Raw genomic sequence first — 17,419 nt, 5'->3', positions numbered from 1 at the left:
ATAAGAAAAAGATATTCCTAAGAAAAATGCCTGAGTGTCCAAATGAAGAAAGGAAAAAAGGAAAGGAAAAAAAAAACTTTTGTATTTCTTAAACTGCTGAGTCTCTTTAATACAACCCTAAAAATTACCAGATTTTTTCAAGACACTTATTTATCATTATCACAAAACCATTCTGAGCAAGATGGAATGGCTGTGAAGTTCTCTGCATCTAGGCAAAATCTTCCTAAAGTTCAACTAGGCATTCTTCAGGAAGACAGACAAACTCCTGTCTAAAACCCTGACATGCTACCTGCATTCTTGGCTAACCATGCTAACCAAGCAGGATGAGCTAATAATCTGATTCAATATAAGGTGATTTTCCAAATTTCTAACCTAGAGTAGCCTTTTCTAACTTCCAAGTCGATTGGGTGACAAATCCCATCATCCCCAGCTTGCATAAATCATGCTGGTTTGGGCTAATGGGTTCATAATCCAACACATCTGGAGGACAAATTGGAGAACCTCCTCCTCAAAGCAGCAGCTTTTATTCATTTGTTTGCTTGCTTTTATTTTTTGTAATGATTCTTTTCTTCTCCCTTTTTTTCTTCTTTTCTTTGTTACCAAATACAAAGGAAGACCATTTTCTTCCATATAAAGCATTGTAAATCATACATTTTACATTATTCTATACAATGTATCATATATGATAGAACAGCTGCAAGATGGGGGGAAAATCCACATAATTTAATGCAGGAGACTCTGTTTTTCTTTTTCACTGGTATTCTTTCTATTCCTATTTTAAACATCCTGAACATTTTGAGACTAGAAGTTTGGTCTCCTTTTTAAAAAAATCTGACACTGGATTGCATTAATATAAACACATTAAAACAAATGAGAGAAGCTAAGGAGAAATGTACCTGGAAGCCTACCTTAGAAGATTCTCTTTCCTGAGTTTTTCAAGTAAAGATGCTGTTCCCCACCCCATCCCAGCTACCCAAAGCTATTCTGACAGAATTCCCATATTTGTTAGCATAGCGACTGACCTGTGCCTGCCTTTTGGTGAGTTTAATGTTCTTAGGACTTGGGTTGGGCATTTCCCAAAGATCTCCTTGGGATGCCAGGCCTTCTTTCCCATACTTTGTGTGTTGTGGATTTCTCATTTGCTCCTTTGTGGCATGAGAAGCAGGCTTCCATTAAAGGAGATCAGGGGTAATTAGCTGCATTATTTTGAAAAGTTGGCTGGAGCAGCTCCTTTTCTTAGGCTCCCAAGGAGGGGACAACGAAGGAAGGCAAGAGGCGAGTGAGAGGAGTGGGATTCTTGTAGTTGGAGGGCCTTTCCCAAGGCCTGCTTGCACTTTGCAAAATGCATCTCTTAAAACCTCATCTGCTCCTACAGCAGCCGCCAGTCAGGATGCAGAAGGAGAAGCCACCCAGACAAAGGTACAGAGAGGCCATCCAACAGCAACAGGGACCGCCAATGTTTTGGAATGTGTTACTGGTTTGCTTCACTCAAAGGGAAAAAAACCAATGATTTGGTTAGAGGAATAGATGTACAGATGTGGGTGTATATGAATTAAAATACTCAGGTACATGCTCTAAATCTAACACTTTCTAGTACATATATATTTTGCTGTCTTCTGCCCTTTATATATGCTTATTTGGTGAGAAATACAGGCCTACAGACCATAAAAAAACACTATCAAGTGGCCTTAAAAAGAAATCCTATTGATTTTCATGAAGCTTAATAATATCAGTAAGGATTATATTTATAAGATTAAACATATCTGCTCTAGAAACATATCTACTCTCTACTGGTCTGATTTAAGTCCAACCCACCACTTTCCTACTAGCCCCGCTAGGTAGACCAGACAATCAACTCCACAGAAAGAATAGAACTGTACTTTATTGAGATAGGTTACAAAAAAAGAATCTCACAAGCCTGACTGTGCTTTACATCCCCACCTTCTTATACTTGCAGCAAATCAAGGGGGAGCCTGCCTGAGTTGCTTCTGAATATTATCTTGCTTCCCAGGTTTTGAAGAATGTTTCAACCCTCTCTGCTTATGTAACAGTTCTTGCATATTCCTGTCAAGGTCATCTCTCTTACTCTTTATACTCCCCATATAAAGAGCCACATCTTCAGGGCCCTTTGAAATACCAGTAAGGGAGGGGCTGTTGAATCTTGGGCGGGGGGGTTCATTCCAGAGAGCAGGCACTGCTACAGAGAAGGTGAGCTTCTGGGGTCCCAAAAGGTGGCATTGTTTAAGCAATGGAACCTGGAGTGTGCCAGTCCTGGAGATTGAACCAACCAGGCAGATGCTATGGGAGACAGGCAGTCCCTCATTTAACCATACCCTATATCTGAATTTAGTGAGTGAAAACCAGATATTGATCAGATGTACATATGATGTAAGCCATACTCTGGTTTGCTTGGTATAAACTTATTGTGTTGTGTGAATGCAGCCAATTGTTGTTTGTTTCATCAATGAGGCGTGACAAAGCAAACAGTAACTTAGCATAATGTGTGAATCCAGGTGTTGTCTGGGATGAAAAGCCATGTATTCCATTGTTAAAAGAAAATAAGGCCATTAACAATATAACTATTAACCATTGTGAGAAAAACACCTTGCATGAACTCAGAGAACTGGCTTGTCTGATCCATTCCCACTTACTGCTCACATAGATTTGAGCTAACTCCAAATTGAGCTTTGACTAACCTTGGCAGAAATATCCCTTAAGGAGAAGTAAAATAACATGGACTAATACTACCCACAGATTCATATTTGTCCCAGATCAGTTTAGCTCCTTCTCTCTCAAGGACACACACACGAACCTTGTAACAATTGTATTTCTTAGCTCATCTCCTCAAGACAGAACAGTGATGGATGTGTCTGTGGGGTGGGGGTAAAAAAAAGCCAAGATGCTGGCCATGATCATATGATCAAAGTCCCACCCCTTTTTATGTACAACATAAAAAAGATGGGGGTTTGATAGCCCTATTTGTGGCTGCCATCTGGCTTTTTTGACCATTTCACTGTGATCACCCCTGAACACTGATTTTCTTTCAAGACTGCTGTGACCACGAGGACATTTTTAATTCTGCCTATACAGTGTTCCACTGGAGTAGTTCTAAGTCTGTTGCAGTACAAACATCAAAAGCCCAAACACCCACTTAACAACTAATTGGCTGCTTACAGCATCAGCCATCTTTCTCAATCTATTGTCCACCAGGTGGATTGGGAATACAGCTCTTCCCAGACAAAGTTCATGGGAGTTGGAAACCCCAACACATCTGGGGAGAGCCAAGCTGGGGAAAGGTGGCTTAAGCCAGAATGAATAAACCTTTAAGGTGTCACACAACTTTGTTGTTTCTGTCTCTAAAGGAGTATTGCAAATTAGAATATCCTCTTTACATATTAAAGATCAACATACTGGAAATTTAACAGGATAAAGATTTCCTTGAGTTAAGGTCAATTCCTGATAATCACACGGTCATATCCAGAACTGTATTTTCAACATCCTGCTCTGTCCTACAATCCTGGCATTTCCTGGTGGTGCCCATGAATGGATTAGCAGGTCCAACCCAGCTTCTTCCAGATCAGCCCATCAATTAGGCACTGCCACCTGCTGTGGGCATAGAAATGTAAACAAGGAAGAACTTCATCCATCCTCCTGGAAGAAGATTGCTGCCAGATGCAACCTTTCTTGTGTGATTTACAAGGTGTCCCTCATTAATGGCAGGGAAGCTAGATAGCCTTGTAAACAATTTGCAACCTTCCCAAATGTTTCCCTCCTTCCATCTGTTTTCTTACCAGGAAAAAAAACATTGTTGATACTGGGAAGACCCAGTTACTAATTGGTTTCAGTAGGTAGCCTCCATGGGAGCACCTGGAGACTCACAGAATACAGCAGGCCAAGCTGCCACACACATGCACATTCCCCTACCAAGGAAACAGTATATGCAGGTGCAAGCACAGAAGATACAGCATCAAAGCCCTCAAATACTGTTTCAAATACTGAGCTTTCTTGCTCACTCGCTTCCACCTGCTCGGGTTATATCTAGGCTGCAAACCCCGATGACCACTAGAGGGCAGCAAAGAGCCAAAGTGTTTTGTATCTCACACTACCATCTAGCTGTTGTCTGGATTTTTGCAGCCTGCTCAGGGTGAGTTGAAACAGGTGGTTTATTGCAACAGAGTTTCTTCAGTGTGTGAGCTAAGGGATGACAGCCTTCTTTGTTGTCTCTATTCCAATGCAGTTTTCTGCAACTTGGTGCCCTTCAAATGCACTGAGACACCCTGCTGGGAATAAAGCTCCCAACGTTTCTGGGGGGAACCAGACTGGGGACAGCTGTTCCAGGAGCGCGATACATCCAAACTTTGGAAGTATCTTGTTGCTGCCTAGGACAGGTCCGAGGGGGGGATAGCTGTGTTCGTGTGCGTGAACGTGGGGTTGCTGACAGTCAACGTGGCGCCAGAGACGAGTTTCAGATGGTGCGCAGATCCGGGTGTACAAGAAGAGAAAATCCAGGGGGCCGGCGGTGGGAGTGGAATGGGCCTGTTTGCGCCAGGGGCATTGGTCGTTTTCTCATTAGCGATGGACCAGCGAATATAGTATATCGTATAGCCCGCCCCCCCCACCGCCTCAGTGGTGGCTGGGTGACGCTATACGTTAGGATTTCTCTGCTCTCTGAATCGCGTGCAGAGAGAAGGTCGAAGTGTAAAAAAAAAAACAAACCAAGCCGTATTACGTGCCCTTCGAGCGAGAAGCTTTCGCCCAGCCAGCCTATTTCTCAAGCCTGCCGTTTCACGCGGCATCGAATCCTGTGGCCCAGGTAGGCTACCTACACGAGGCAGGCGCGCTAAAGGCCGCCATGCCTTCAAATGTGAATACGGAGGCCGGAACGATCTGCTGCCCCCTTGAAGTTTTGAACGAAGCAGCCCACTTTCGCGTGCATTGGCAATGAGGCAAATCGGGGTTATCCCTGGCTTTGACCACCCAAGTCGAGACGTGACGTTTACACTGGCGCTTCATCTTTTAAAGCGCGCGCGCACACACATGAAACAAAGCCAATTAGAGATGTAATTCATCTCTTGTGTGTGAAATGAACCAGACCACAGAGAGGGAGAGGCGGCGGCGAGGAAGGATATTAAGATAGGGCTTGTTAAATTTGAGCCTCCAGATTTAAGTTTGGAAATAACGTTTTAACAGATGGAGGCACAGGGTTGCAAAAGGAAGAGGGAAAGTAAGTATTCTGGAATTAATTAATCCAAGGAAAGTGTGGGCCATTTAAGGTTTTATGGCTCGATTCTTACCACCTTTACTCTAAAGCAAGCCCATTCGAAAATCTTACCTGTACCATACGAGAAAAGCTTAATACGGAATGCGACGGGGCATCTCGCCCACCAGCCATCCCACCGCTTGGGTTCTTATACAACAGGTTTCCCCCAGCCTGGAATCTTCCCTGTAGTCTGAAAAGTCCGATCATGAAAGTAATTACGTTCTAATACATCTGGAGGCTATCAGGTTGCGGTAGATGGATGTGCAAATTTATACTACAGGATTGAGAAGGGAAACACGAACACATTTTAGAGTGCTTTTCAGAACACAGAGTGGAGAGTTTAATAGATTTCTTTAAAAATCTAAGATTTTTTAAAAAACAAAATTGGACGTACCTAGATCACTTTAAAGGCTTCTCTTATCCATTTCCTAAGGCAACATGCGCTGTCACAGTTAATTTAATTGGACTTTAGTTAATGTTCTGGATTCGCACATTACACTGAACGTTATATTATAATTATTATAATATTATAATCATGGGTGGGATCGCACAACGTGCTTGGCTAAACCACGATTGGCCAGTAAGTTCACGATTTAGTCTGCCTATGATCACAACCACCGCCTGAGAGCACTCTAGCTTTTCCCAACCTGGCGCCCACCTAACGTGGTTAGATTGCAGCTTCTTCCCAGGCAGCGTGGTCAAGGGCGCCACGCAGAGATAACCTGCTGCAACGGTTCAGGCTTCTCCACGCAATTGGTACCGAGGAGTTGAGTATGGCAAAATATGTATTTTACCACTTGAAACCACGGAAGGGGAGAATTTTTGCAGATTAAACATGGATGGGTTCAAATACACAACTACAATCCACAAACCACTTATTCCGGAGCAGTGCTAACAGTGCAGTCCTATACATTTGCATTTAGGTGTAGGTTCGGTTCAATCCAATGGAACCCAAGTCGTGAGTATAACAATAATTGATGATGATGTGCCATCAAGTCGGTGTTGCCATTCCCAATTTCGTGCCTTCCGTTGGCTAGGAATCTTGAGAGGCCAAAGGTATCCGGAGGATACTGTATTTTAGGCGAAAAACTTGGGAGTGCAGTACTGTAGCCTGTTAAAAAAGCCGAAAGATGTTTAACTTTGCCACCACTATTCCCTAAGCAGCTGAGTGATGGTGTCCCTCATCAGCCAGCAAAAAGATAGTGAGATTCACCTAGCCACCTGAGTTTCCACTCTGCCTTCTCGGGTTGCCGATTGTAACACAGTCGTTCAGCATTGTGAGTGGGGGAGGAGAAAAGGGACTCGAGGTCCACACGTGCCTTTGGAAGGAACTGAAACTTCTTTGGATCACAGCGCACTTTGATGTCTTTGCCGGGGGTGCTATAGTGGCTGAGGGGATTATAGGCTTCACCAGGGACGCTATCGGGTAAAATCTCTACCGCCAGCCCTACGCAATGTTAAATGATCCGCAGGAGTAAGCTATTGGCGTTCAGGGAGCAGCGGGCGGTTGCGAGCGAAGAATCGGCTTCTCTAAGCCTTCCTCCACGGCTGCCGTGGCAACACCTCCCCCCCCCACATGTAGCCTAGAGCTGAATGGAAACGTCCTCTGCTCGTCTGCCATTGGCCTACAGATATCGACGTAGACTGCTATTGGGTAACGTAAAGGGGAGAGACCTCCTTTAGGAATGTACTATGGCTTGTCTGGTATTTTTCTCTCCTGGGGAGGGAGGGGCGAGTAGGGCTCCCTTCTCTTGCTCTGCGAGGCTCAGGCCTCGGTCGTGCGGGTAGGCAGATCCAGCGCTTTAGGCTTCGTGTGCTGTTGGGCTTGGGATCTGCGCGCCAAGCGAAGAGACGGCCGCCGCAGCCACCCCACCAGATTACGGCGGAGGGAAGCCCAGCCTTGTGTGCACAATCCAGAGCCAGCCAGTCACGTGAAGCCTGTAGCCCGCCCCCATGGCCTTCCCCTCCCGCGTCTGAATGTGCGGTCCTTTCTAGCTCCCCTTCAGTTTTTCCTTCAATGAATGCGCGCAAGTTTGCTCCTTAAAGCAACACCCCCCCCCGTTTCATTCTTTCATTTAACACTACGCTCTTGTAAGATTGCGGAGCCCAAAACTGGGATACGCACATATACAGAAAACGTAGGTCGAGAAAGGAAAGCAAACAGGGCTTGTACATTTCTTCAGGCAGAGTTCCCTGGTCTAAATTCTTCATGGCGGATCAAATAACCAGGACTGGCACGTGCGAAATGCTCGTCAAAAGGATAGGCAACAGAACCCCAGCTTGATCAGAAAAATAGGAAATCGACCCCACTGACGTCATTTATGAGAACGACTACCGAATAACTTTGGTGGAACGCAAAACGTATTAATAAAGCGCACACAACAATCTGTGAGAAACTTCGCGTGCAACGCTTTTTGAAAACCGAGCATTTTGAACGCACAAAAACAGGGCTGGTGGAGCCTTTCCTCAAAGCTCTAGCGTTTAAAGTATCCGCCGGCGGCAGTACTCTTGCGCGTGAGTAACTCGGATATTCCAGGTTTTAAATTTGTTATTTCAAATATTAAGGTTTCTTTGTGGTCTTTTTCTTAACGCGGCTGGTTGTTCTTGTAGGAACGAAGACTTTTCTTTGATTCAAAAAAGGAGGAAGGGAGAGACCGCAGGATCCACCACCCTGTCATTATTTGTGCAACCCTGGGAATTCAGCTTGGACCTCCCAGGAATCGCTGCTGCTTGGGGCCAACGCGCCTCTAAAAGGACTTTCTTGAAGGGCTCCGGAAATCATTTAGCCTCTTCTTTCGCGTGCCTCCCCCATCCCCGAAGAAAAAACCCTGTATTTTAACAGGTCGCTCGTGAAGTAATCCTGATGTGCTTGTTGTAAAAGCGTCTCCCTTTAAAAACAACAGCTACGTTCTTTCCTTCTTAAAACCAAAACCAAACCTTTCTTGAAAAGAAACGAGGGGGTAGGGAGAAAAACGAAGCATTCCTTAGTGGAAGTATAGCATGGAAAGAGGGCTGGATCTCTTTAAGGCTCCCCTGAAGTTGGAGATGCACACACAAGGGTAGCCTGCCTGGGTGGTCTCTCTACTTTGGTGAGCTGTTGCTAAGCAGCTAATAATAGTCATGTTTGCTGAGTAATTTCTGCCCTCTTTGAGCCAATCGCAGTCCAGAAACCGAAGCCATCTGACAGCCTCAGGGGCGGGATTTCAGCTCTTTTTCCCTTTCTCTCCCCTCTCCCTTTCACCCCTCCTCCTCCTCTTTACCCAAATGGAGAGAGTTCCTTTTTTCTCCCCCTTCTTCATCTCATCTATTGAAGCAAGGGAGCTGCTGCTTGCTGCTGCACACAGCAGAGGAAGAAAGAGAGCGCGACACACGCATCTAGGAGAGAAAGAGAGGGGGGGAAGGAGCCGGGAGAGATCTTAGAGACAGCTCTGCACCCAGACAGAATGGTACAGCGCACCGAGACGGAGCAGCAGCAACAGAAGCGGCGGCGGCGGCGGCGCTTGTGAGATCAAGGCTTTCTCCAGCCCTCCGTTGCTGTGGCGAGAAAGAGGTTGGGGAGAGTCTGGCTTGGCGTCCAGCGGCCGAGCGGCGAGGAGCCTGGAGAGCAATTCAAACCACAGGCGAAGCGGTCAGGGGAAGGAAGGCGAGCGCGCTGAGATTCCCTGGCTCCGCTCACCCTCGCACCCTGGATGTGGGAAGCAGCAGCGGCGAAGACCTCCGGATCCTCGCGAAATGTTGCAATGGAAGGCTCGGGGTCTGACTCGCCGGGAGCAGCTACAGCGGCAGCAGCGGCAGCAGCGGCAGCCAACGCGGTATGAAGTGGTCTGTCAGCAGCAGCAGCGAACCTCCGCCAAACCAGCCAGTCCCCGGTCCCTCTGGATCGTCCCGCAGCAGCAGCAGCGCGCTGGGGGGAACCTTAGAAGACCCAGTCGCTGGGTCGCCAAAACAACAGCAGCAGCCGCGGCGGCTCTGTGGCGGCAACATGGCCTCAGCTGTTAATGCCTCGGAGCCGGAGAGCGGCGGCGGCGGCTGTAGAGTGCCAGATCGGCTGGGGAGAAGCGGCAGCAGAAGGCGGAGAAGGATAGGCGAGAACAGACGCGCCGCGCCGCCAGACCTGGAATATCTGCAGCGGCCGAGCTACTGCGACGCAGGGTTCGCCTTGGAACAGATAGCAAAGGTGGTTTGTCGAGATTTCTCTTCTTTCTCTTGCAAACTGCATTTTCTCGTAAGCGGCGGGAAGGATCACCAATAAAATGCTGGGGGGAAAAAGGGGGGGGGAGATGTTCTTGACTCCTAAAAGGTAGAAAGGCAGCCCTTCCTCCCTCCTGCCGTGCACTCCTTTTTCCTGCGTGTTTGTGCTTTGCAGTCATCTAATCGCGTTTAACCGGGAAGGGTGTGTGAATGTATGAATGGGACTTTCCTGTCTCTTAATGAATGGTTGCTAGTCTCTTCTTTCCTGCACCCGGAGAAAACTTTCTAAGGCTTTGATTTTCTGTCCAACCCCTGATTAAAAAAAAAAAAAAGTTTTGCACGAGAAAAAATTCTAACGTTTTACAAAGCAACACTGCCCCCTCTCCCCCCCCCCACTTTGCTCCTGTTGTCCCGGTTTAAGTGTAGAAGTGTGGTTTCCCTCCAAAAGACATTTTTTCAATGAATGTCGCATTTCCTCTTCAGCGGCAAGGAAGAGGGTGAAAATTGTATGCAAATTGCTAACTTCCACCTTTCCCGTCCTGGTCGAGATAACCGACCTCACCCCTCCGATACTCGAGGGAGGTAACAGGTTTGGCAGTGCATTCACTTTGCTCCGGACGGGAAGAGCAACAACAAAAAAGACAAATGCACCAGTGTGTGTGTGTGTGTATCTTTTTTTAAAGGGTGGGTGAGTTGGTTGGTTTAAATGGGGAGGAGAAAGAAGGAATCCCTGTGGCTGGCCTCTTTCATTCGTCAATATTGTGGTAATTTATCGGTAGCTGCTCGGCTTCCAAAGTTAGATCACCCGGTCGGCGTCGCCCAAGAGGTGCTGCATCCTGTAATTCTTAGATTCAGGAGGTTCCCAGCGCGGTCGGTAACCACGTGGGGCCGTGCAGTTGCTGCGAAGCTGGAGCTTCGGAGCCGAGGAAGCAAGGCAGGGAAAGGGATGGCAAGATTTGCGGGGAAGTGGGCTTTCCACTCTTCCAGGAGAGCGGATGGGGGTAGGGTGGGGAAGAAGAGCTTTCTCCCTCCCTTCCCCAGTCCGTCCCCGGATTGTTTGACAGGTCGGTTTAGATTCCGCCGCGAGGGCGATCGCTCTGCGCTGTAGTCGCGTTCCCCGCTTGCGTGAAGGATCCAAGAGGGTGGTGCGGGCGGCGGCGGATCGGGTGCTTAGAGCGCGCCTCCGTCCAGCTCGGAGGGTACGCGGGTGAGCGAGGCGGTGGGGCGTCCGCAACGCTCTGCGGGTTCCTGGTCTGTCGCGTTCCTGCCACAGCTGCTGGCCGGAACCCTGACCGGGCCGCTTTCCTGCCGGTATATTGCGCTTTTCTTTGGGGACAGTTCGGCGGATGCCCTCGGGATGCGGTTCTTTCCCGACCTTCATTTATCCACCTTTCCTTGCTTTTCTAGGGGAAAGCTACTGGAAGAAAAGCACCGTTGTGGCTGAGAGCGAAATTTCAGAGACTGCTATTTAAACTGGGCTGTTACATTCAAAAAAACTGCGGGAAATTTTTAGTGGTTGGCCTTCTGATATTCGGGGCCTTTGCGGTGGGATTAAGAGCAGCCAATCTGGAGACCGATGTGGAGGAACTCTGGGTAGAAGGTAAGGATTGAGCCCTTGGCCTCCCTTATTCGCCTTCCAAATGACAGTGTGTAATTTAAATTTACAGCTTAAAAGTGGAGGTGGCTGGAGGAGCCTTCCTTTCACCAGGGGCAGGGCACGCTGGTTTAGCAGTGTTGGCTGAAGGCCAGATGGGCTCTCTGAAGTCTTGTAATCCGTTTCTGGAAGTCGTACCTTGTGGTCTTGGGATGGAAGAGGGTGACTGCTTGGGTGGTGTGAAATAAGAAAAAGGGGGGGAGTTGTCTTTTGGACCCTGCAAAAGTACTCTTCCCCCCCCATCTCCTCTCCCTGATTCTCGTTGTGTGTCCAAGGAGCTGGTGATATTAGTGCCTCTCTTCCCTCTAAGAGCATGAAAGGAAGGTCTGTGTTCAAAGCAGTTCACCTCCTCCACCATTTTGTGTGTGTGAGTGTGTGTAGGGGTTGGTGTAGGGTGTGTGTGCGTGTGCGTCCTGTTAGCAGCAGCAGCAGCAGGAACAGGCTGAACGTGATCTGCACAGCTCTCAGTAGGGCTGTGCTTGTGTGTGGTCCTGTTTTTTTGGACAGCTTTCAGCTTTGAGGGGAAAAAACATTTGTTTCAAGGTTAAAAAAAAATGGAAAAGTGAAGTGCAGACTGGACACATGTTGGAATGTTTGCAAAGCAGATTACTGGTCTCCCTCAGTTCAGGGGGGAGGCTGGTTTAACTGGAGGCAGGGCTGGCTGCTTTTTTATGTTTTCCAAAGATTAAAAAATGGTTGTTAAGTAAGAGACAATTCTGGCTGTTGATCTGTATTTTAAAACGTTAATTTAATTATGCAGATTCTTTTTTTAAACCTCTGGGAGAAATATTGACCAATCACTGTTAATAATCACTTTTACAAAATTATCTGACTTGTTAGGTTGGGTAGCCTAACCTAAGTTGGGTTTATCCACTGAAGTTTTTGCTAGTAATATTCATTAAAGGGGCCTCACAACTCCACAGTCACAGTGCATTGCATAAAATAGTCATTTGGTCATGGGGGCAGTGTTCTACTTCCCAGAAAAGGACTACAGAGACTTATAGTGCTGTAATATATATATTTAGAAGTAGATTTAAGTGGGTTAAATGGGACTTAATCCAAAGAAAATGGATACTCATTTAGGTAAAAATGGTTTAAAGTTGCAGTGTCATCTTCCTACAATGGTTAAAGACAGTTATAATGGTCTTCCCCACTTGTACTTTACCTCAGCTCAATCATGTCCTGACAATACCAGTATATTTGCTTTGCTGCACATTGTCATGAGTGAAACAGCTTAAATGTAGTTTTTCCTCTTAAGCTGACATGATCTCATTACAGCTTCAAAGTTTGTTAAATCTGTAATGCTTTCTTGCCTATCACCTTGGAGGCAACATCAGGTGGGTTTTTGTGGGTGTGGTCAGAGGTGTAGCTGGGGAGTGTTGGGGGTTTGCCTGGCCATTAGAGTAGTTGTTTCTCTCCCAGGGTTTGTATTCTACATTAACATTTTCTCTCCTGAGTTCACCACCTCTTCCCTATTTCTCCTCAACAAGCTAGAGAAGAGGAGAGCAGATCTCCAATATTTTATATCAGGGAGCAGAAGGGCATATTTGTGCCACTTCACTTTAAGAGTAGCCTGCAATGCCCACAGCCTCATGCTTTTATGTGGGAAGAGGGGCACAGCTTTCACAGTATTTTGAAATGGCAGCAGTGGGGATCTTTGCCTTTAATGCAACAGACTTGTTTTTCCTTATTATGGTATCCCAAAAGCAGTGATGAACCAGGGCTCCCTTGGTTTTTGACCAGTTCCTTATATTTCCCAATTTTAATCACTTCACCACCACCCTGCTATAAGAGAACTGGTAGCTTAGCAGGTAGTCATTTTCAAGGATCCCTCTTTACAGGACTTGACCTTTGTGCTGGTTGTGGCTGTTTCTGCCCTAGCATCTTCTCATACATCACTTTACTTCACGTAGTTTTAAATGTGGGAGAGATCCAGATAGAATGAGGGGAGGAAGGGCAGGCAAACCAGTCTGAATAAGCCCAGGCTAAATCCTGAAGTCAGAGCCCACCCTGTTTTCACTGCAGGGCCCCGATTGGTAGTTATTTCCTCTGCTGTCTGGGGATATGCTGAAAAGGCATAGAGCATAGCCAGAAGGAAAAACAATCAGCCTGCCTGTAACAACTGGCACACTCACAAATCAGGAGCACAGCATTCAGCAGTGCTCAGAACAGAGAGGCAGGATGGAGACTGGCAGTGGGATGCAAAGTTTACACCAGGCTTATTTTATGGCAACTCTGGGATGGGTAATAACACTTTAACCTGGTAATGGGGAAAGGTCTTTTTCTTCTGGCAAGAATCTGGCCCCAGAGATCTGCCATACTGAGCTGCCTTATAGGCCAAGATATGTCAATGGAGCAAGTGGGAAGGGGTATAGCTGACTCTATATCTAACTCTCTCCATTTCATTGCCCACAGAGTCAGTACAAAATTAGGTCAGGCTGAGCGCAGTCCCAACTAACTTCTAACTAAATCCAATGGAAATTCAAAAATTGAATGAAAGAATTTCTTATTCCCCTTCCCTTATTTCCCCAAAACCAAAAGGACTAAACTTAGATGTAGCACCACAGTGTTGTCTTAGTTGGTCTCCAGCCATTTGGGCCACTGAAGAGATTTATATGGCTTGTTGATGTTAACCTGGTTTTATTAAAATGATGAAACAATTCAGTCTGCAAATAAACATGGCAGTCTTCATAATGATGGTTAAAGATTGGCCAGATTGTACTTGACTCCAATGACAAAGAATAAAGCTGTTGGCCAGTTGGCTGGAGATGATGAGGATTGTAGTCCAAGTGTTGTGTGTAGGTCACCATGTTGGGCACAGTCAATGTAGGGATTTGAGAAATAATAATTAACAGAATAGTTAGATCAGGGTGTTCTAAAGTCCAGTGGCTGACAAATGCATCCAAGTTCTTTACAAAGAGGAACAGGAATTAAAAAGTGTTAGAAGGATCTAGACTAGGTACCATAAAAGAGCATTCTAGTCTGGCAGATGCATGAAGACTACCATTCCCAGCTACAATTTTATGTATGTATGTATGTAAAGTATTTGCAAACCCTGGGTGGCATACAAAGTTAAAACAATTAAAACAACCCAAGTAACAAATGTCCAAGGCCACAAACAGCAATTCAAACTTAAAGTAAAACATCATCAGCCAACCAGAGATCGCTTAACCTCCTGGGCCAAATGCCTGGGAGAACAGCCAATTCTTTAATGTCTTGCAGAAGACTAACAAGGTTGGGGTCATCTGGATCTCCAGAGGGATGCTGTTCCACAGGGTAGGCACTGCACAGAGAAGGCACAACTCCTGGGTCCTGAATGAGTGGCACGACCAGTCCTCGAAGTTCTGGCCATCACAGCGGCCCCACAGTCACATAATCTCAATCCAGGCGCTCAGCAACCAGACTGGATTTCCAACCATCACAGCATTCCATGGTCATGTGATCATGATTTGTAACTTTCCCTGCTGGCTTCCCACAAGCAAAGTCAATGGGGAAGTTGGCAGGAAGATGGAAGTTGAAGTCACATGAGGTCCTCGCTTAACGCCCCTCAGTGATTCACTTAACTATGGCAACCAGAAACTGCTGAAACTGCCGTTGCTAAGCTGCGTGGTCATGTGATGTCACACTTTATGACTATCTCTTAGTGATGAAAATTCCTGTCCCAATTGTTGTTAAGTGAGGACTACTTGTATACATTTTTCAGGTTTAGTGGTAGTGTATGCTTTTGGATACAACTCATGTGAAGCATCACTTAAAAAAAAAAAAGACTGGGGAAAGTCTGAATGCTGGTCTAGATAGACCATTGGTGTGATCTAGCAGATTTCTTCACATGTTCTGACTGATAAGACTGGGTAGAGAAGGCATTGGTACTGTCTATGCTTTTTTATTTGGAGTTCTTCAATGGACTTGTATAGTCAATTCATTCAGTTCTTAATTTACAGTAGGTTAATAGTTACTGATCAAATGTAAAAATTCTGTTTCTGGCAATTGAAGTTGTGGTCCTGAACTCATCTGCATGTTCATATATCTAGCTGATGGCACCAGGCTTACATGAATGGCATTGGATTTAGGTCTGAAATCATGTCTTGGCTGGCTAATCTTCATCAAAGACTGATGGTTCCATCTCATACCACCAATTTTTCCTCAACATTAAGTGACCATTTCTTTCTGACAGAATGCATTATCCTCTTTTATAATAGGAAAGAGACAAATAATAATCAATAAACAGCATCCACTGAGGGGGCAAATGATGAAAGTAGCATTGCATTGATATGATGCAAGCTCCACCCCTTTTATATGTGCTTTATGACATCAGAGGCATGTACGAATGAATGGAGCTTTCACTGCAACTGCGTTTTCATCATTTTGACAAAAGCAGTGAATCCTGCCAACATGTCTCTTAACAAATTGCTTGGTTTGCCACTATTCTGTTCTCTTCAGTTTATTTCCTATTTTTTTTCCTACCATCAAAACCCAATACTGACTTCAGTATTTGTTCTCTATTCTAATACATTCTGCCACCATGGTTTATGATACATTATGTTAAGACATATAACATAAAAATTACAACTCTAAGTTGAAAAGTTATTGCACTTCTATTAGAGTTAATTAAAATACACAGGGAATTCATTTGAATTGGTCCACTTCTGATTACTCTGCCAAGGCAGCAACAGGAGGAAAAAAGCTATTGGCAATGATTATGTTTGTCTTCAGTAGAGACTCCTATGTAAATATTATGGCCATGAATAGATGAGGAGCAGTTGCATATTTCCATGAGTAAAAGTATAAGCAGAAAAGAGCACAAAGTGAAGGACCAAGCAGGAGAGGCTTAGTTCCCTACGGGTATTCTCTGAAAATTAGAAAAATAATGTTCCTTGTTTTTTTCTGCATGGACCCAGATGAAAAGTTTTGAATGCAGGTTCTGCTCAGATGACTGGATTCCCTTGCACAGATTTTTTCTCCTAGAAGGGCTGCAGTTGGAGGTGTTCCCAGGATATTGACATCTAGTCTAGTAAATTACTATGCAACATGAAGGAAGAAAGATGCCCTGTATTTTCAGATCAATCAGTGTTCTTTTAATTGAAATTTTTGCACATGCCATGCTAGAAGTAAGGGCTTGGCTCTTCCACATGGGCTGATACATTACTCTGAGTCTGCAAGCTGGTCATTCCACCAAGAAGAAACAAGCAAGTCATTTCTCTAAAAATTTTAGCCAAAATCTGAGAAAAGGGAAGCATAATTTAATTGTGCTTCCTCACTTTTCTGTCTGTATCATGTGCAGGGTCCTGGGATAGATAGATAGATAGATAGATAGATAGATAGATAGATAGATAGATAGATAGATAGATAGATATTTGGTGAGGTGAGGCTCAACAATCGTATCGTATTTGTAGGATAGCTAAAAGTGGTTGTTGAGTAAGACTGTGATGCTAATATGCAAGATTGTCTGAGAATTGAACCAAAGGATATGGGGTTGTTGCATTAATGCTCTATATTAGAGCATACCAAATATGCTCTGGTATAGAAAGAGAAGGGTTGCCCTCAAAAGCACATTAGTACAAGTGAAAACAATGAAGTAGTCTCGTACGTATCATATCAGAACAATCGTGTTAACCTGAAATTAGAGGGGAATTCCATTTCCTATTAGTCATTTTAATAGGACTAAGCCAAAATGAGCATTCGCGTATGTATATTATAAATCATTTAACCCTGTAATTACTCTACAGGCACAATCTGATTTAATTTGTAGTCCTTGAGTCACTTTGGAGTAGTTTTAGAGAAGATAGTGCAAAGCAGTGAAGACCCCAAATCTGTCCTTTCCCTTTTATCACCAAATGCTTCTCATCAAGTCCTATTAGAAGAGTTGTTTCTTCTCTCCAAATATAACATGCATTGAATGCCCTTTGTAACTTGCTTTGTGATGTTTTCCAGGTGTGCTGCACTACAACTCCCATCTCTATGAATCAGAGAGACAAGTAGTGGGTGGGGGTTGACAAGACACAATGGCAAGCATCCATTTGGGAAAGGCTGCTACTGAGTGTTGCATTAATAAAAAAAGGAAGGAAGAGCTCCAAACCAGAGTTGATTAAAAGTGTTGTATCATGCTGCTAAATAATAGATATAATACAGTAATAAATACTGGTTTATTTATACCTGAGGAGCAAATTCCCTCTTGTTTTAGGATCTTAATTAGCACTTTCAAAGGATTAGCACTATCAAAGGATTTAGTAAAATAGTGTCATTCTCCCTTCATAGATACCATCTTTGATCTCTTGGTTAGTCATTGAGCGGTGTGCTGTGGTCTTCAAAATGCC

At 45.1% G+C, this 17,419-nt stretch overlaps 1 protein-coding gene across 1 annotated transcript in view; it reads left to right on the top strand.

Annotated features, from left to right (window-relative positions):
• The first annotated feature begins 8,532 nt into the window (after positions 1 to 8,532).
• Positions 8,533 to 17,419, top strand: part of PTCH1 (patched 1) — a 92,305-nt gene continuing 83,418 nt past the window's right edge. Inside the window, exons 1-2 of the mRNA XM_063295215.1 lie at positions 8,533 to 9,437; positions 10,859 to 11,051. Coding sequence (XP_063151285.1) covers positions 9,075 to 9,437; positions 10,859 to 11,051 — 556 coding nt within the window. The 5' untranslated portion in view covers positions 8,533 to 9,074. The remainder of the gene's footprint in view (positions 9,438 to 10,858; positions 11,052 to 17,419) is intronic.

Source organism: Candoia aspera, chromosome 2 (assembly GCF_035149785.1).
Source record: "Candoia aspera isolate rCanAsp1 chromosome 2, rCanAsp1.hap2, whole genome shotgun sequence".
Classification (NCBI taxonomy): Eukaryota; Metazoa; Chordata; class Lepidosauria; order Squamata; family Boidae; genus Candoia; species Candoia aspera.
The sequence above is the reverse complement of the archived record's forward strand: the minus strand, read 5'-3'. Positions and strand labels throughout refer to the sequence as shown.